This window comes from Beta vulgaris, chromosome 4 (genome assembly GCF_026745355.1).
Source record: "Beta vulgaris subsp. vulgaris cultivar EL10 chromosome 4, EL10.2, whole genome shotgun sequence".
NCBI classification, from domain to species: Eukaryota; Viridiplantae; Streptophyta; class Magnoliopsida; order Caryophyllales; family Amaranthaceae; genus Beta; species Beta vulgaris.
The window spans coordinates 7,934,085-7,948,161 of record NC_079205.1 but is presented as its reverse complement, the minus strand read 5'-3'; the positions used below and the strand labels follow the sequence as shown (position 1 = coordinate 7,948,161).

Below are 14,077 nucleotides of genomic sequence, written 5' to 3'. Positions count from 1 at the left end.
GAGGCTAAAGAATTTTTTAGAGCAAGAATCATGAATTGATCTATTCAATCCTTTTTTACATATCAATGAGTACATATGGTCAAATTAGAGAAGTCAAATTAGTAAGAAAAATAAAAGAAAGAACAAAAACTTGTCAAATTTCATCTTACATAAAATCTTTTCGTGAAACCTATCTATCAAAATAATGTTGAGAAATTATCTTTAAAGTAAACATGTGTTGTAAATAGCTACCTTTGCTCGGATTTCGGTTGTTGATTATCTTCTTGGACGTTGCCTTTTTTTTTCACCTTATTCTCTTCATTTTAATCGAAAATTTTCAAGCAACACATATTCTCATATCAATTTTTCAAGGATAATGAAGATTATGAATAAAATGGAGAAAAATCAAAAAAAAAATCAACACAGAAAATGTTATTTAGCAAAAAAAATCCAACCAAAGTTAACTTTTAACAAATGTTTAATTAAAAGTTAGTTTCTACGGTTTTTTCACCAAATGTCCCGCCTGAGTTTTCACGAAATACATCGGGTACCCTCGCACTTTTGAAAATACACCTGGTACCCCTCAGTTTCAACATAATACACTCAAATACCCTTAGTGACTAATGGCGTTAACCGCCGTTAGTCTTAACTCTTAACCCTAGTTAAATCCTAATTAGCCGCAATTAACTAAACTAAACCCTAATTTCTAACCCTACCCTAACCCTAAACCCTAACCCTCCCCTACCCTCCCACCACCCCTTCCCCACCCTCTCAACAGCCCCCTCCCGCCACCCCTTCCCCCACATCCTAGCCGCCCCCCTCCCCACCCCAACCGCCCCCCACCACCGCCCAACAACCCCCAACCCCGCGCAACCCCTGCCTATCCCTCACCCCCACGCAACACCCCGTCGATTTCCTCACCCCTGTCGATTTTCGCACCCTCCCCCCCAACCCCAGTCGATTTCGGCACCCAACCCCCCACCCCAGTCGATGAACAACCCAGAAGCCCACGCGAGCCCAAAAATCGATGGGGTGGGAGGTTTGTGAACAGAAATCGACTAGGGTGGGGGGAGGGTGCGAAAATCAACGGGGTGGGGGAGGGGTGAGGAAAACGATGAGGGTGTTGTGGGGGTGGGCAAAATGCCGGGGTGCTGGGGTGGGGGAGGGGCAGGGGTTGCGGGGGTGTTAGGGAGGGGGTTTGTTGGGCGCTGATGGAAGGGGGCTGCTGGGAGGGGGTGGTGAGAGAGGGTTAGGGTTTAGGGTTAGGATTAGGGTTTAAAATAGAAAAGTATGGTTAATGACTAACGGTTGTTAACGCTGTTAGTCACTAAGGGTATTTGGGTGTATTATGTTGAAACTAAGTGGTACCAGGTGTATTTTCAAAAGTGCGAGGGTACCCGGTGAATTTCGTGAAAACTCGGGGGCATTTGGTGAAAAAACCGTAGTTTCTATAATATTTTTTTATTGATTTTCATAAAAGCTTCATTCTAAATGCTTTATGACAAATCCAACGCATGCTAGTTGCGCCTTGTGCACGGGACGGACAAAGCTTTCATGGCATGCTTTGCCTTTTTCTATTGTGTTGGTTCCGTTCTGTAATGAACCGCTACTCTGAGTAGCGGTTTATATACGTGTCTTATAGCTTGTATTAGAGACACAATATAAACGTTATTTGAAGTAGCGGTCAACTTCGGTGTAACATTATTGGTATTAACCACTACTTGAAGTAGTGATTTTATTAAAACAACCAAAATTCCAGCGTGCTGTCCTACGTGGACGGCATCCATAAAATTAATATAAGTTCAGCGTATAGGAGGAATTAATACTCCCTTTAACATTATTGATGGAAAAAATTCTAGAATTAAAAGTCAATTGTATACTCCATACTCCAAGTATTATAAAACTTTAGATTATCATGGTCATAGTTATTTATGATCACATATATTTTTTCATACTCCAACCAACATTAAGGAGTAAAGTCTAAAGAAAAGTTCCATGAAAAAGTAAAACAAAATACCATATAGAGGGTTAAATTAGTAAACAAAAAAGAAAAAGCAAAATCGCAGATATAACGCCCAATTTATTGTGGTCGGAAACTTAAACATTATAATCACATTCGAACACATAATGAACAAGTGAACAAACTTTGGCGACGATGAACACCTATCAATTGATTTGAAGCTCAAAGAATGCCGCTGATTCCACAACACCGCCAGATTTTTGACCCACATATTCAACCCCATTTTAATTAATCATGTCCAGGTAAATTCTCTTTTTGTTGGGTTAATTTTAATTTGGGTATTGTAATTTTTCATCACTTTTATTCCTAATCTGGAAATGGGTTTGCATTGATTTTTGTTATATTATCAAGGAAGAGGAGTTAAGTTCATTTTTGGGTTGTTTGCTATTATTTCTGGAACAATGGTATTGGGTCATTTCATTTGATCCTGAATGTTGCTGCTGAAAATAATATGAAATATAATTGGAAGATAGCTTTTTATTGGTAAAAATCAGAAGACGTCATTATATAGATTTAGTAAGATGGATTAGTTTTGTTGGAGACAGATTTGGATGAAAGAGATTTGTTGTGTATTTGAAGCTTCGTTGTATTTTGTTGATAGTGTTTCAGTAATCAATTGAATGTTATTGTTTGAGCTACAAAAGGATTGTGTTAAGTATCTATTACATTCGAGCTCGATTTGGCTGTTGCTTATTCAGAGTCTGTGAGGCATAAAAGTTGTGTTCTTGGCAAAGTGAGGATCACTAGGAATATGTGGGGTGCTTGATTTCTTGTTGGGAAGTATGTTTTGTAGGATTTAACTTTCGGGACTAATATCAATCCATACACCAAGATTTTTCATGTCGCATTACCAAGATACTTCCTGTGATTCTTTGTATTGTAACTTGCAACGTATTGACTTGTGTACTAAAGTACTAATCTTGATTGGTAATTATAGATATGTAATTTGACGATATTCCTCTTAAGGGTCGTTTGGTTCATTATTTTTGGGTTTCAAGAAACGGAATCAATTACCGATTCCCTTTCTTCTTGTTGGTTCAACCCCACATCAATCCCTTACCATTTCTTGATGGTAATGGATTCCCCCAATTTGTTACCTTCCCCTCCCCCTCAAGCAACAAAATCCATTACTTGAAGGTAATGGTTACCCTTCATTTCCATTACTTGGCTTGAACCAAACACTCAATAAAGATAACCATTTTTGTTACCATTATCCTCCTCTATTTGTATCCATTCCCTTTATTCCATTTCATATATTGAACCAAACGACCCCTTAATGTATATTTTCTTGCAACTTTCAGATCCAGTTTATTACAGAAGCATAGAAGGCAAAATGTTGCTACAAAACAAAAGGAGGAAAGTATAATATAAGCAAAAAGAACATTTAAAACAGGAATATTTGATACTACTGTTCCCAACTGTGAGCAGTTTGCTTTAAAAGGTCCTAACTTTTGATTCTCAATGGTCTGTCATCTTATCTAAACTGGCAAATCAATTAATTACAACACTTGATTATGTTCTATAAGCTTGTTGATTCAAAGCTTAAGTATCACAATTAACCAATTGAATATGTTACTTAAGGTAACAAATCATTTTGGGAAGAAAACCCCAGGGTTATAATGTTGTGAGATAACCAAAAGTTGGGACCTTTCAAAGAAAATCAACCACAATCTGGACTGGTAATGTCAATTTTCCTAAAAATTACGCATAATAATGGATGTATACCTTGATCCATTCAGGAAGAGTGTGGATCTTCGAGAGTGGTGGGGAATGGGTGGTAGATTGACATGGTAATCTTAAGCTTCTCAAGATGATGAGGAAGCAAGTACATACTTAAGCCCTTCCAGTCTCTTATATAGCCCATCAAAAATAAAGAGTCATGCATGAGTCATGATGTTATCTCTGATGGCCGTTTACATGAATTCACTTCTGTCAATTGCTACAGGCTCCTGCAAATCTAATTTCTTCATGTCATTTATATTGCCTTCCATCCAAGTCATATCCAGCCTCCCCCGAGTTCTTCTGAACTCTCACGTATCCTAACCTTCCACTACCCTAATGAGACTAGAATATCAGGACAGAGTGATTAGTTTCTATGAAGAATACTTTCCAGAAACAATTATGTGTACGAGCTACTTGAACACTGGTTTGCTACTGTGACTACAGAATGTAACCATCCCAGTAGGCAATGTAGTTCAATTGCACAAAAATCATAGCTTTCTTTCTGATTTAACGTTCTGCAGGTTGATTGGTATCGAGCTGCATCTTCATGGATCCTTTACTTATTTACTTTACAAGCCTCGCCCAGTTATGGCGTGAATAATTTCTGGTGGACTCTTTGGTTGCAGAAGTTTGGCTGCTGGGAGAGTCAGAAGGATAATTCGTGCCTTTCTTCACGAGCAGAAATGTAGCTATAGCAAGCTTGATCTTTGCTCACAGTACAATCTTGTGAGCAAAACCTATGCTCCTCGAAAATTTTCAGAATCAAAGTATCTATTTTCCACCAATGGAATACAGAAAATGCATAGCTTCTCAGCAAGTTTTTTAGTCTCCCATGAAGCTAAAGTTGCTTGGAGAAGGCTTTTTTACATGCAGACTTATGGTGGACAAGCTCTTTCTCGTATTAGCGAAGCAGCTGCTGCTGTGAGTTTAGCTTTGAGCCGCTATCAGCTTCTTGCCCCCAGTGTGCTTGCTTTACTAGCTGGACAGTTTTCATGTGGACATTTTGAGTGGACTCGTGCAGAATGCTTACCAGTAGCTGGTACTCTGTACAATCATGCGCAAAGTGGACATGTTTATTTGACATCCATTGTGTTTTCACTGGTAGAGACTATTACTATCTTTCTTCGGGCAATCTATTTAGCAGTCATATTTTCACCTTGCATAGTAATGGCTCCTTTTGCTGATTCACTTGGTGTAGAGTTTAGAGAAGCTTGGCTTAGAGTTCTTCGCTGCACTCTAGAAAAGGCTGGCCCAGCATTCATAAAATGGGGACAATGGGCTGCTACAAGGCCCGATCTTTTCCCTCAGGATATTTGCACAGAACTGGCACAGCTGCACTCCCAAGCACCAGTACATAGCTTTGCCTTCACTAAACAAACGATTGAGAAGGCATTTGGCCGCAAGCTGGGGGAAATTTTTGAGAACTTTGACGAGGAGCCTGTTGCTTCTGGAAGTGTTGCTCAGGTGTACCGAGCTACTCTTAAATTCCGTTATCCTGGTCACACGATGAAGCCTAGGTTAGTTGCTGTGAAGGTCAGGCATCCTGGCGTTGGTGAGGCAATCCGTAGAGACTTCATTATTATAAATGTGTTTGCTAAAGTTTCGAACTTGATACCGACATTGAAGTGGTTGAGACTGGATGAAAGCTTGCAACAGTTTGCAGTTTTTATGATGTCTCAAGTTGACCTGGCAAGGGAAGCTGCTCATTTAAGTCGATTCATCTATAATTTCCGCAGATGGAAGGATGTTTCGTTCCCGAAACCTCTCTATCCTTTAGTTCACCCAGCTGTTCTGGTTGAAACTTATGAACATGGTCAAAGTGTCTTGCATTACGTTGATAAACTTGAAGGACATGGTAGTATTAAAACTGCCCTTGCTTCAATTGGGAGTCATGCCCTCCTGAAAATGCTTTTGGTATGAAGTTATGCTCTTTATTTAAAAATTCTAATGCCATGTGAATATCTCGCTTTTTCGCTCCATATTGTTTGCGAAGACAAACGAACATCTATTAGGTTACATTTTGCGAAAGATGGAAAGAAAAGTACAGAGTATCTCTATGCAAAACAAACTAGAGAAACATCAGAGACGCAAAAGCATACTTTTCCCCTCCTAGAACCCCTGTTGGGGGTTTTTGATTATATACTTCTTCCGAACTTCAAAGTTGTGGGTTCAACTGCTCATTTTGAGTATTGACAGTTGACACAGGGTCTGTGGCAACTCAAGGGGTTCCCTATCAAACCCTTGTTATTCTTCCAATGAACATATTGAGAATATGTTCCTTCCCCTGTTTTCCTGTGACAAATACCCTCAAATTTCGTGACTGATTATGCAACTTCTTATAACTGCAGTAATCTTTGGTTGGCCCTTGCCACTGTAACCTCAGCTTCAGTGAGAGTTTGGAATTTTTGTCACTTCCTCATTCACAAACTTTCATCTTAATCTTATTTTCTCCCGACATGTATGTTGCCATAGCTTGTCTAGGAATATGCTATATCCATACCATCTAACATATACTTGAAGATCTGGAAAAAAAAAAAAAAAAACATGATAAGAATTACTTGAAGTCTCTGTTCTTGGGTTTGATACAAATAAAACAAAGAATAATGTTTTCCAAGAAAATATATTATGTTTTATTCTTATTAAGATCAATGGTTCAGTGGACAGCTGCTGATTAATCTTCTCTGCATCCATTAAGTGGTTTCAGCTGCCTAAATTGCTTTTTTTAGCACATGTTGATGCTTGTTGAATCATGTTTGGGTTTTCGGATTTTAAAATGCAATCCTTGAATCTTAAATTTTGAATCACACATCACAATATTCTAGAGTTGGGCTGATAAAGGAAACTCTTTTTGAGTGTCAGTTTTACAACTAAACATCACATACAGATACAGATAATACAGGTTTCTTTTTCCTCTTTATGCTACTAGCCTATTACCATTCTCTGTGATTGAAAAGTATAGGCCTTTCACTTCAAATTATAAGTTTCAGGAAGAATACATTTAGATAGGTAAATTTGGATAAGCTTTTTGGCTCATTTCACTACTATAAAAGATAACTTTAAATCTTCAGATGAGGGGTATCTAGGTGAAAAGAATGATACTATAGTCCTACATTATATTTTTCACAACCTGATCAAGTACACCTTTAGTACCTCAAATGCAGATATGCGGTTTCTCCTGATAAGAACAATGATATTGGATGTAGTTTTGATTTTTGGTACAATTCTGTTGACTTTATTAAATAACGAGAACCTGCTTTGTTTTCAGGTCGACAATTTTGTCCATGCTGACATGCATCCAGGAAATATACTTGTCCGGATAAAGGAGAGAACCCCAGGGACACAGCTCTTTGAATCAAGACCTCATGTCATATTCCTTGATGTAGGCATGACTGCTGAACTTTCTAAAAGAGATAGGATGAACATAGTGGAGTTTTTCAAGGCTGTTGCTCTTCGAGATGGTCACACTGCTGCTCAATGTACTCTACAATTTTCAGAACGCCAAAGTTGCCCAAACCCTGGGGCTTTTGTCGAGGTACTTGCAACCTTTACTGCTCCCAGAATTTTGGTAATGAATCTCAGCAATCAGAGTTAGTTCTTTAGTGGCATGCAGCTAAAAAGCTCGTGCTATTGAGTACTTATATGATTAAGTGTTTGGTCAAGTTCCCTCTTGAATTTGCAATTACCTAGTGTATAGTCTTCTATGTTGCCTGTGCTCCAAGTTAATGCCTTTCCTCCCAAAGTGGCCGGCGGATTTTGGACCATAAAATTATGGATCCAAAGTTCAAACCCTTATTTTCTAGTGTAAAAGTTGAAATACTTAGCCATTAAGCTTCTATTTTTTTATGTAAATTTAAACTGCATAAGTGCATATCGATTAGACCTAATCAGTCAGAAAAAAAAAGATAGAGGTAGGGTGGCCCTTAACTGCCCCAACTAAGCTCTGCCCCTCAAAAAGGATGTCTTCTGTCACTAATCATTTGGACATTTTCACATTTTCTGTTGAACCGGCTTTCCATTGATATTGCTAAAGTTTTCCAGAATGAGTTCCCTTTGACCTATGTTCCTATCAGAGAACAACTTTTAGTTCTATATCTTTTCCTGCACTTGCTTGATGAGGCAACTACCCTAACTAGATATAAGAAGGTCAGTATTACTTCCCACCATCTCAGAATTCAAGTGATGACTGGAACTTCTATCAGACGCTGTAAGACAGATTGATACTGTTATTTTGTCTGCCACACAAGTCTTACCTGGTTTAAAGTTTGAAGCACAGCCATAATAACATGGGATCAGATAGTCGTATCGACTATTATATGTTCTAGAGTCCAAAAGCTGATTAGGCTAAGAAGTCACTCTCAAGTCTGATGTCTCGACCAGCTCAAAGGGATCATTTCTTTAGGTTTTTAGTTATGCACATCTGGTTTCTGGAAGAAATTTGTTAGAACTTAGAAGGTTTGTCTTCCTCTCTCATACATTTAGACAAAACCGACATGTGTACGTCCAGTGATCGCATTTTCTTAGAGATAATTAGGCTACCTCTTGGTAAAAATATTGGCATGTCTACTATGTGAGTGCAGAACATTCTAATTTTTGCATGAATATATACAGAGCATGATTCTTGTATGCTCTTTTTTTTTTCTTATAGTAATGGATTGTTTGATTAGATTTAATATATTGGTTAATAGGAAGTGGAAAAGCATTTCAATATCTGGCGCTCACCTGAGAGCTGTACTCTGCATGCTGCTGATTGTATGCAGCAACTTCTAGAGCTAGTTCGGCACCATAAAGTCAACATTGATGGAAATATCTGTACAGTGATTGTAACAACCATGGTTCTTGAGGTAATATCTGGCCCTTTCTTTTATTCTGGAAAATTTCCCTATCCAGATCTCAAAATGGTTTTTCCGTGACTCCTATAGTTTCATGGCAGGATCTCCTCTTGTGTAACCCTCCTTGTTTACAAACCGATTTTAGATGGAGGGAAGTCCGCTCAAAATAGCCGGCCATAAAATTAATTTTCCTCATGAAAAACTGGACTACACTAATCGCCTTCTACAAACTGTGCATATAAGAATATAGTAGTACGAGTGTATAATACAAGAGTGAAGCTGCTTTTTTGTTTTAGTTTCTAACAATGAAGTTAAATATCGAAAATGTGATAGCGAATGCATGCATCATATTAAAATTTTCATGTCCTTGTGTTAACTCTCTTTCTCCATGATCCTTGAATAGTCTTTTTTGTGCAATTCCAAATGTGAAGTCTTCGTATCTTATTGGTAAAACAGAATACTTGAAATTCAACAGACCTTCTGTTTTCTTCTTTTTTTTCATCCGAAATAACGGATATGAATGAATTTTTTTTCAAGATTCAGAAGCTGAAATTTCACCCCTACCATCAATAGGTTTAGCTAGGGCATTTACAACACGACCCAAATAAGCCTCACTCACGGGTATCTGAGCAATTCTTCCTGTTGCTTTTACTGAACTTCCCTCTTGTATCATCAAACCGTCATGCTTTCTTTTTCACAACACGAATGTTGAATTTTCACGTGTTGCTTAATTGGATTTGAAGGAAATCACAAAGTGGAAGTGCCACACCTTTACCGTACAATTTGAAGTACAATATTCTATGTAATAATGAATGACTTACAATATTCAGCTGTTATTCAAGGAGCAAAAAATTTCATGGACTGGAAACTCAGTAACAGGCTTTCGGACATACCATACCAGGGTGTTAACTTCACTTGGACAAATAATAGATCAAAAGAGGAGGTTATTTACGAGAGAATAGATAAAGCCTATTGCAATATACAGTGCAAAAATCTCTTCCCTGAAGCAGAAACTTGGAATCTCCCAATACTGATTTCAGACCATAGTCCAATAATACTTCACCTACAGGATTCTCTTAAGATAAGGAAACTAAGACCATACAGGCTGGATACCTGGAGCTTGAAGTATGAGGAAGTGAATAACATTATTAAGGATGAGTGGAAGGAAAATCTGGAGGGCTCGTCCTCCTTTATTCTCCAAAGGAAACTTCAGAACACCCTAAGGAGAATTAGAAATTGGTGCCTCACTTTCAAATCCAAAAATAACATAGACTGGAAGGAAATCATGAACAACCTTTCGGAACAGCAGAAAGGAATTTCACACACAAGTATGGCAGAGTTGGATCAAGAAAGCAGACTCCAGGTCCTAAACTCTATAGATTTGAAAACTACCTACTGGAACAAAGGGCTAAATCCCGTTGGGATGAATTTGGAGACCAAACTTCAGCCTACTTCTACAAAAGCGTCAAAGGGAGAGCGGTTAGGAATACAATCAAAGCTATCAAGGATGCAGAGGGAAACTGGATAACTGACCAGACAATCATCAAAGATACCTTTCTTACAAACTTCAAAAACCTATTCCAGCCTGATGATGTTAATAGAAATAATATTCTCACAGAAGATAGTTTCCTTGATCCGGTCAAAATCTTATCTCAAACCCACATTGATCATCTCAACGTTCCTTTTTCAACAGAGGATATTAGGAAAGCTTGTTTTTGCTCCAAGCCTCTCAAATCACCGGGTCCGGATGGCATCCCTCCAGTTTTCTTCCAGGCAAACTGGAACATAGTGGACGAAGATGTTATAAACTGTGTTCAATCTTTTCTCAACTCAGGTTTCCTTCTTAAGGAACAAAATAAGACTTACATCACTCTCATCCCGAAAATAGATAGGCCGCAAGAAACAAAGGACTTCCGCCCGATTAGTCTTTGTAACTCTTCTTACAAGATTATCTCGAAGATGCTGGTCAACAGATTAAAGACTATTATGGGAGATATAGTTGACAAATACCAGAACGCCTTCGTTCCGGGCCGGCAAATGTCAGATAATTGCTTCATTTCTCATGAAATCATTAATTGGGTGAGAAAGAGGAAAAAAGGAAATTCTTTTGCGGGAATTCTAAAGGTGGATCTGAGCAAAGCTTATGATCGAATTAAGTGGGATTTTGTGGAAGCAATGTTGAGTAGAATGAAATTTCCAGAAAAATGGGTCAACTGGATCATGCAATGTATAACAAGTGTTTCCTACTCTGTCCTAGTGAATGGAGAGCCTTCTTCCTTCTTCTACCCCTCAGCAGGTCTTCGTCAAGGAGACCCTCTCTCTTCATACATCTTTATTCTATGTATGGAAGTTCTTTCGAGAAATCTTTCTCATCTCCAGCTGTTGGGAGAACTACAAGGACTCAAAATTGCTAGGAGTGCTCCAATCATCTCGCACCTCTTCTTCGCGGACGACGCCCTCTTCTTCTTCAAAGCTCTTCCTAAGAATTGCTGGGCTATAAAAAAAGTGCTTTCCTCTTTCTGCGAAAAATCAGGGGAGTCAATTAACTTTGACAAATCGCATGTTATTTTCAGCCCGAACACACCCAAGAAATTTCTGAGAATCATGAGGAGACCGCTAGGTGTTAGGTCCAAGGATAAGATAGGAGATTATCTTGGCTGCCCAATGGAGGTGGATGGAAGAACCACGTCCCAATTCAGTAACATCACCTCCAAAATCTCGAATAAGATTCTTTCTTGGAAATTTGCCTCTCTCTCCCAAACAGGAAAGCTTATCCTCATTAATACCATTCTAACCTCCATAGCAGCAAATATCATCTCCATATACCTTCTACCAAGAAATATCTCAAGGAAGATTTCCTCCATACTTCTTAAATTCTGGTGGTCCACTTCTATGGATAAGGCACCTATTTACTGGAGGAAGAGAGAGGTTCTTGAAAAACACAAGTCAGAAGGAGGTCTAGGGCTCAGTAATATAGAAAACGTTAACAAAGCCCTACTTTTCAATCAAGCATGGAGAATTCATAACAACAAAGACTCACTCATTCATGAACTCTACAAGGCCAAGTACAAAATGGATCCAATTCAAATGGTAATGGAAGGTACTAAGGTTAAAAACTGCTCTTACGCCTTTGGAAGCATGTTTAAAGCCTGCAAATCTCTAAAAGAGGGCATGCACAAAAAAATTGGGAATGGGAAATCCATAAGGATAGATTACGACAAATGGCATTCAAAGGCTAATCTGTATCCTAAATTCCCTATCAACCACCCTTCTAGAGGCAGCATTTCGACAGTGGCAGAGCTAATAAACTCGAACAGAACTTGGAAGTCTTCAGTTATCTGGTCCCTTTTCCCTAGGAAAGAAGCTTCGGAAATTCTGGCCATGCATATACCAAGAGAGGATACTGAAGACAATCTAGAATGGAGCCTCACCAAATCAGGAAACTACTCGGTCAGGACAGGGTATTGGCTCTTGCAGCGAAAGGATAACAATCAATTTGAGTCTACGAAATTTTGGAAGCAGTTTTGGAAATCGGAGATTTTCCCGAAATGGAAGCTTTTCATCTGGAAAATTCTGAATAATGCAGTCCCAACAGCGGATAATCTTTGTAAAAGGAAAATCAAAGACATCAACCCTATGTGCTGTTTGTGTAATATGCAAAGAGAATCCCTAGCCCATCTTCTTAGGGACTGCCAATGGTCCAAAAGAATTTGGAGCTCTTCAATGGGAATAGTCACGTCTCAAGGTGCTCATCTTAACATTCAAGAATGGATTAAGATCTTTCTCAATCTATTCATAAAAAGGAAAAAAGAGGAAGGAGAAGAAATGGAAATAGATTTTATCTCTACCTTATGGGGCATTTGGTTGCATAGAAACGAGGTCATATTCAAAAGACCAAAACCAAATCCTGGAAGAATCTTGGAGATAATCAAGGAAAGTGCCAACAGAGCAAGAAATAAAAGGAATATGAGGGTTCTCCCTCTTAGGAGCCGAGTAGAGGAGATATCAAGAGATCTAGAGTGGACGTGGGGTACAAGTGTTTCGAAATTAGCCCAGACCTTGGTTGTAGATGGCGCGTGGAAAAGGAATGTTAAGACGAGTCAATGGAACGCAGCTATCGCATGGAAAAACCTCAACAATGACCCAATGGAGGAATTCGCGGGGAAAATCTTTGCAACCTCAGCAGAACAGACAGAAGCGTACGCAGTTTTGAAGGCAATAACTGACATGGAATGGAGGTGTTCGGAGCTGATAATCAAAACCGATAATCAGGAAATCATCAGAGCCCTCAACAGCTCAGGAAAGACCAATCAGGACTTGGATCACATAACTAAGGATATAAAGAGTATTGCAAATAGTTTTGCTTTTGTTTGTTGTAAAAAAGGTAGAAGGGAGGAGGTCATTTTAGCTCATAACCTAGCTACAGTAGCTAGGAAAAGCTAATTTTCTCCTCCTACTACTGCTTTTACCCATTGTCAAAAAAAAAAAAAAAAAAAAAAAAAAAAAAAAAAAAAAACAATATTCAGCTGTTGGGTGGTTCACTTGGCTTGTTGCATTAGCTATATTGGTTAATTTAGTCAGTTACTACCATTAACTATTTTGTATGTTGGCTTGTATTTTGTGTTGGAGCAACTTTTTTTTCATTTTATGGCTCAAAAAGCGAGCTACTATTTGCCAAAACAAAATAATAAGGTAGCCAAAATTAAGATTTGTGATCCTCTTCATTTCTTTTCTTCAATATCGTTTCTCTGGATTGTGACACCTAAATTAGACCCTCCCTTCATTTTACCCCCTTAATCCAGTCCTGATCATTGATATAAGAAATGGAGAGGATCCTGATTCCCGACTAATTTGCCAAACAAGTCTTGTATACTCTTAGTATGCACTAGGTCTCTTTTTCACACATCTTTCCTTTCTCTTATAGTACAAACAAGAGAGCTTTGATATACTTTATGCAATATTCATTCTTGTGATACATTTCTACCCAGGGTTGGCAGCGTAAACTGGATCCGGAGTACAACGTATTAGACACTCTGAGAGCAATGCTGTTTAAAGTTGACTGGGCAGAGTCTCTGATATACACAATTGAAGGACTGGTAGCCCCCTGAGCTGATCGTATATCAGCTATACTTTCCATGAACATTCGACCCTCGAGAATTAAATTTTTTGAATTATTAATACTAGAATCATAGAAGTATGTATGGTTCGTTTAGAATAGAATGGCATCTTTATCATTGCTTGCAATTGCATTCTTGTACCATAGTTCTACTAGTATACAATAAGCATGATCTGGTCCCAACGACGAATTTGATAAGTGGCCATACTGAGAGTCTTGGATCATGTACTTTTTTATCATTTTAAACGATGCGAATGATACTTGTGTGTTTTAAGTATATGGAAAGTTGATCCTCCTTTCAAGAAAAAAAGGTATATGGAGTTAAGTTGATCCCAAATAACCATTCAAATCCATTACCCTCGCCACCATTAGCACTTTGGCAGTTTTACTCTTAGGAGTTGTTTGGTTCAA

At 38.5% G+C, this 14,077-nt stretch overlaps 1 protein-coding gene across 3 annotated transcripts; it reads left to right on the top strand.

Annotated features, from left to right (window-relative positions):
- The first annotated feature begins 2,017 nt into the window (after positions 1-2,017).
- LOC104907250 (ABC1 family protein C21C3.03, mitochondrial) lies at positions 2,018-13,943 on the top strand. Of its 3 annotated transcripts, none has more exons than XM_010696148.3 (5): positions 2,018-2,241; positions 4,351-5,635; positions 6,987-7,253; positions 8,407-8,562; positions 13,539-13,943. In XM_010696148.3, exons 1-5 carry the CDS (start codon positions 2,234-2,236, stop codon positions 13,656-13,658), a joined length of 1,836 nt encoding a protein of 611 aa, XP_010694450.1. In that variant the 5' UTR covers positions 2,018-2,233; the 3' UTR covers positions 13,659-13,943. The 3 variants fall into 3 exon arrangements, with proteins under 3 accessions (XP_010694450.1, XP_010694449.1, XP_010694452.1); XM_010696147.4 differs by having other exon boundaries at positions 2,019-2,241; positions 4,348-5,635; XM_010696150.4 differs by having other exon boundaries at positions 2,021-2,241; positions 4,243-5,635.
- The last annotated feature ends 134 nt before the right edge of the window (positions 13,944-14,077 follow it).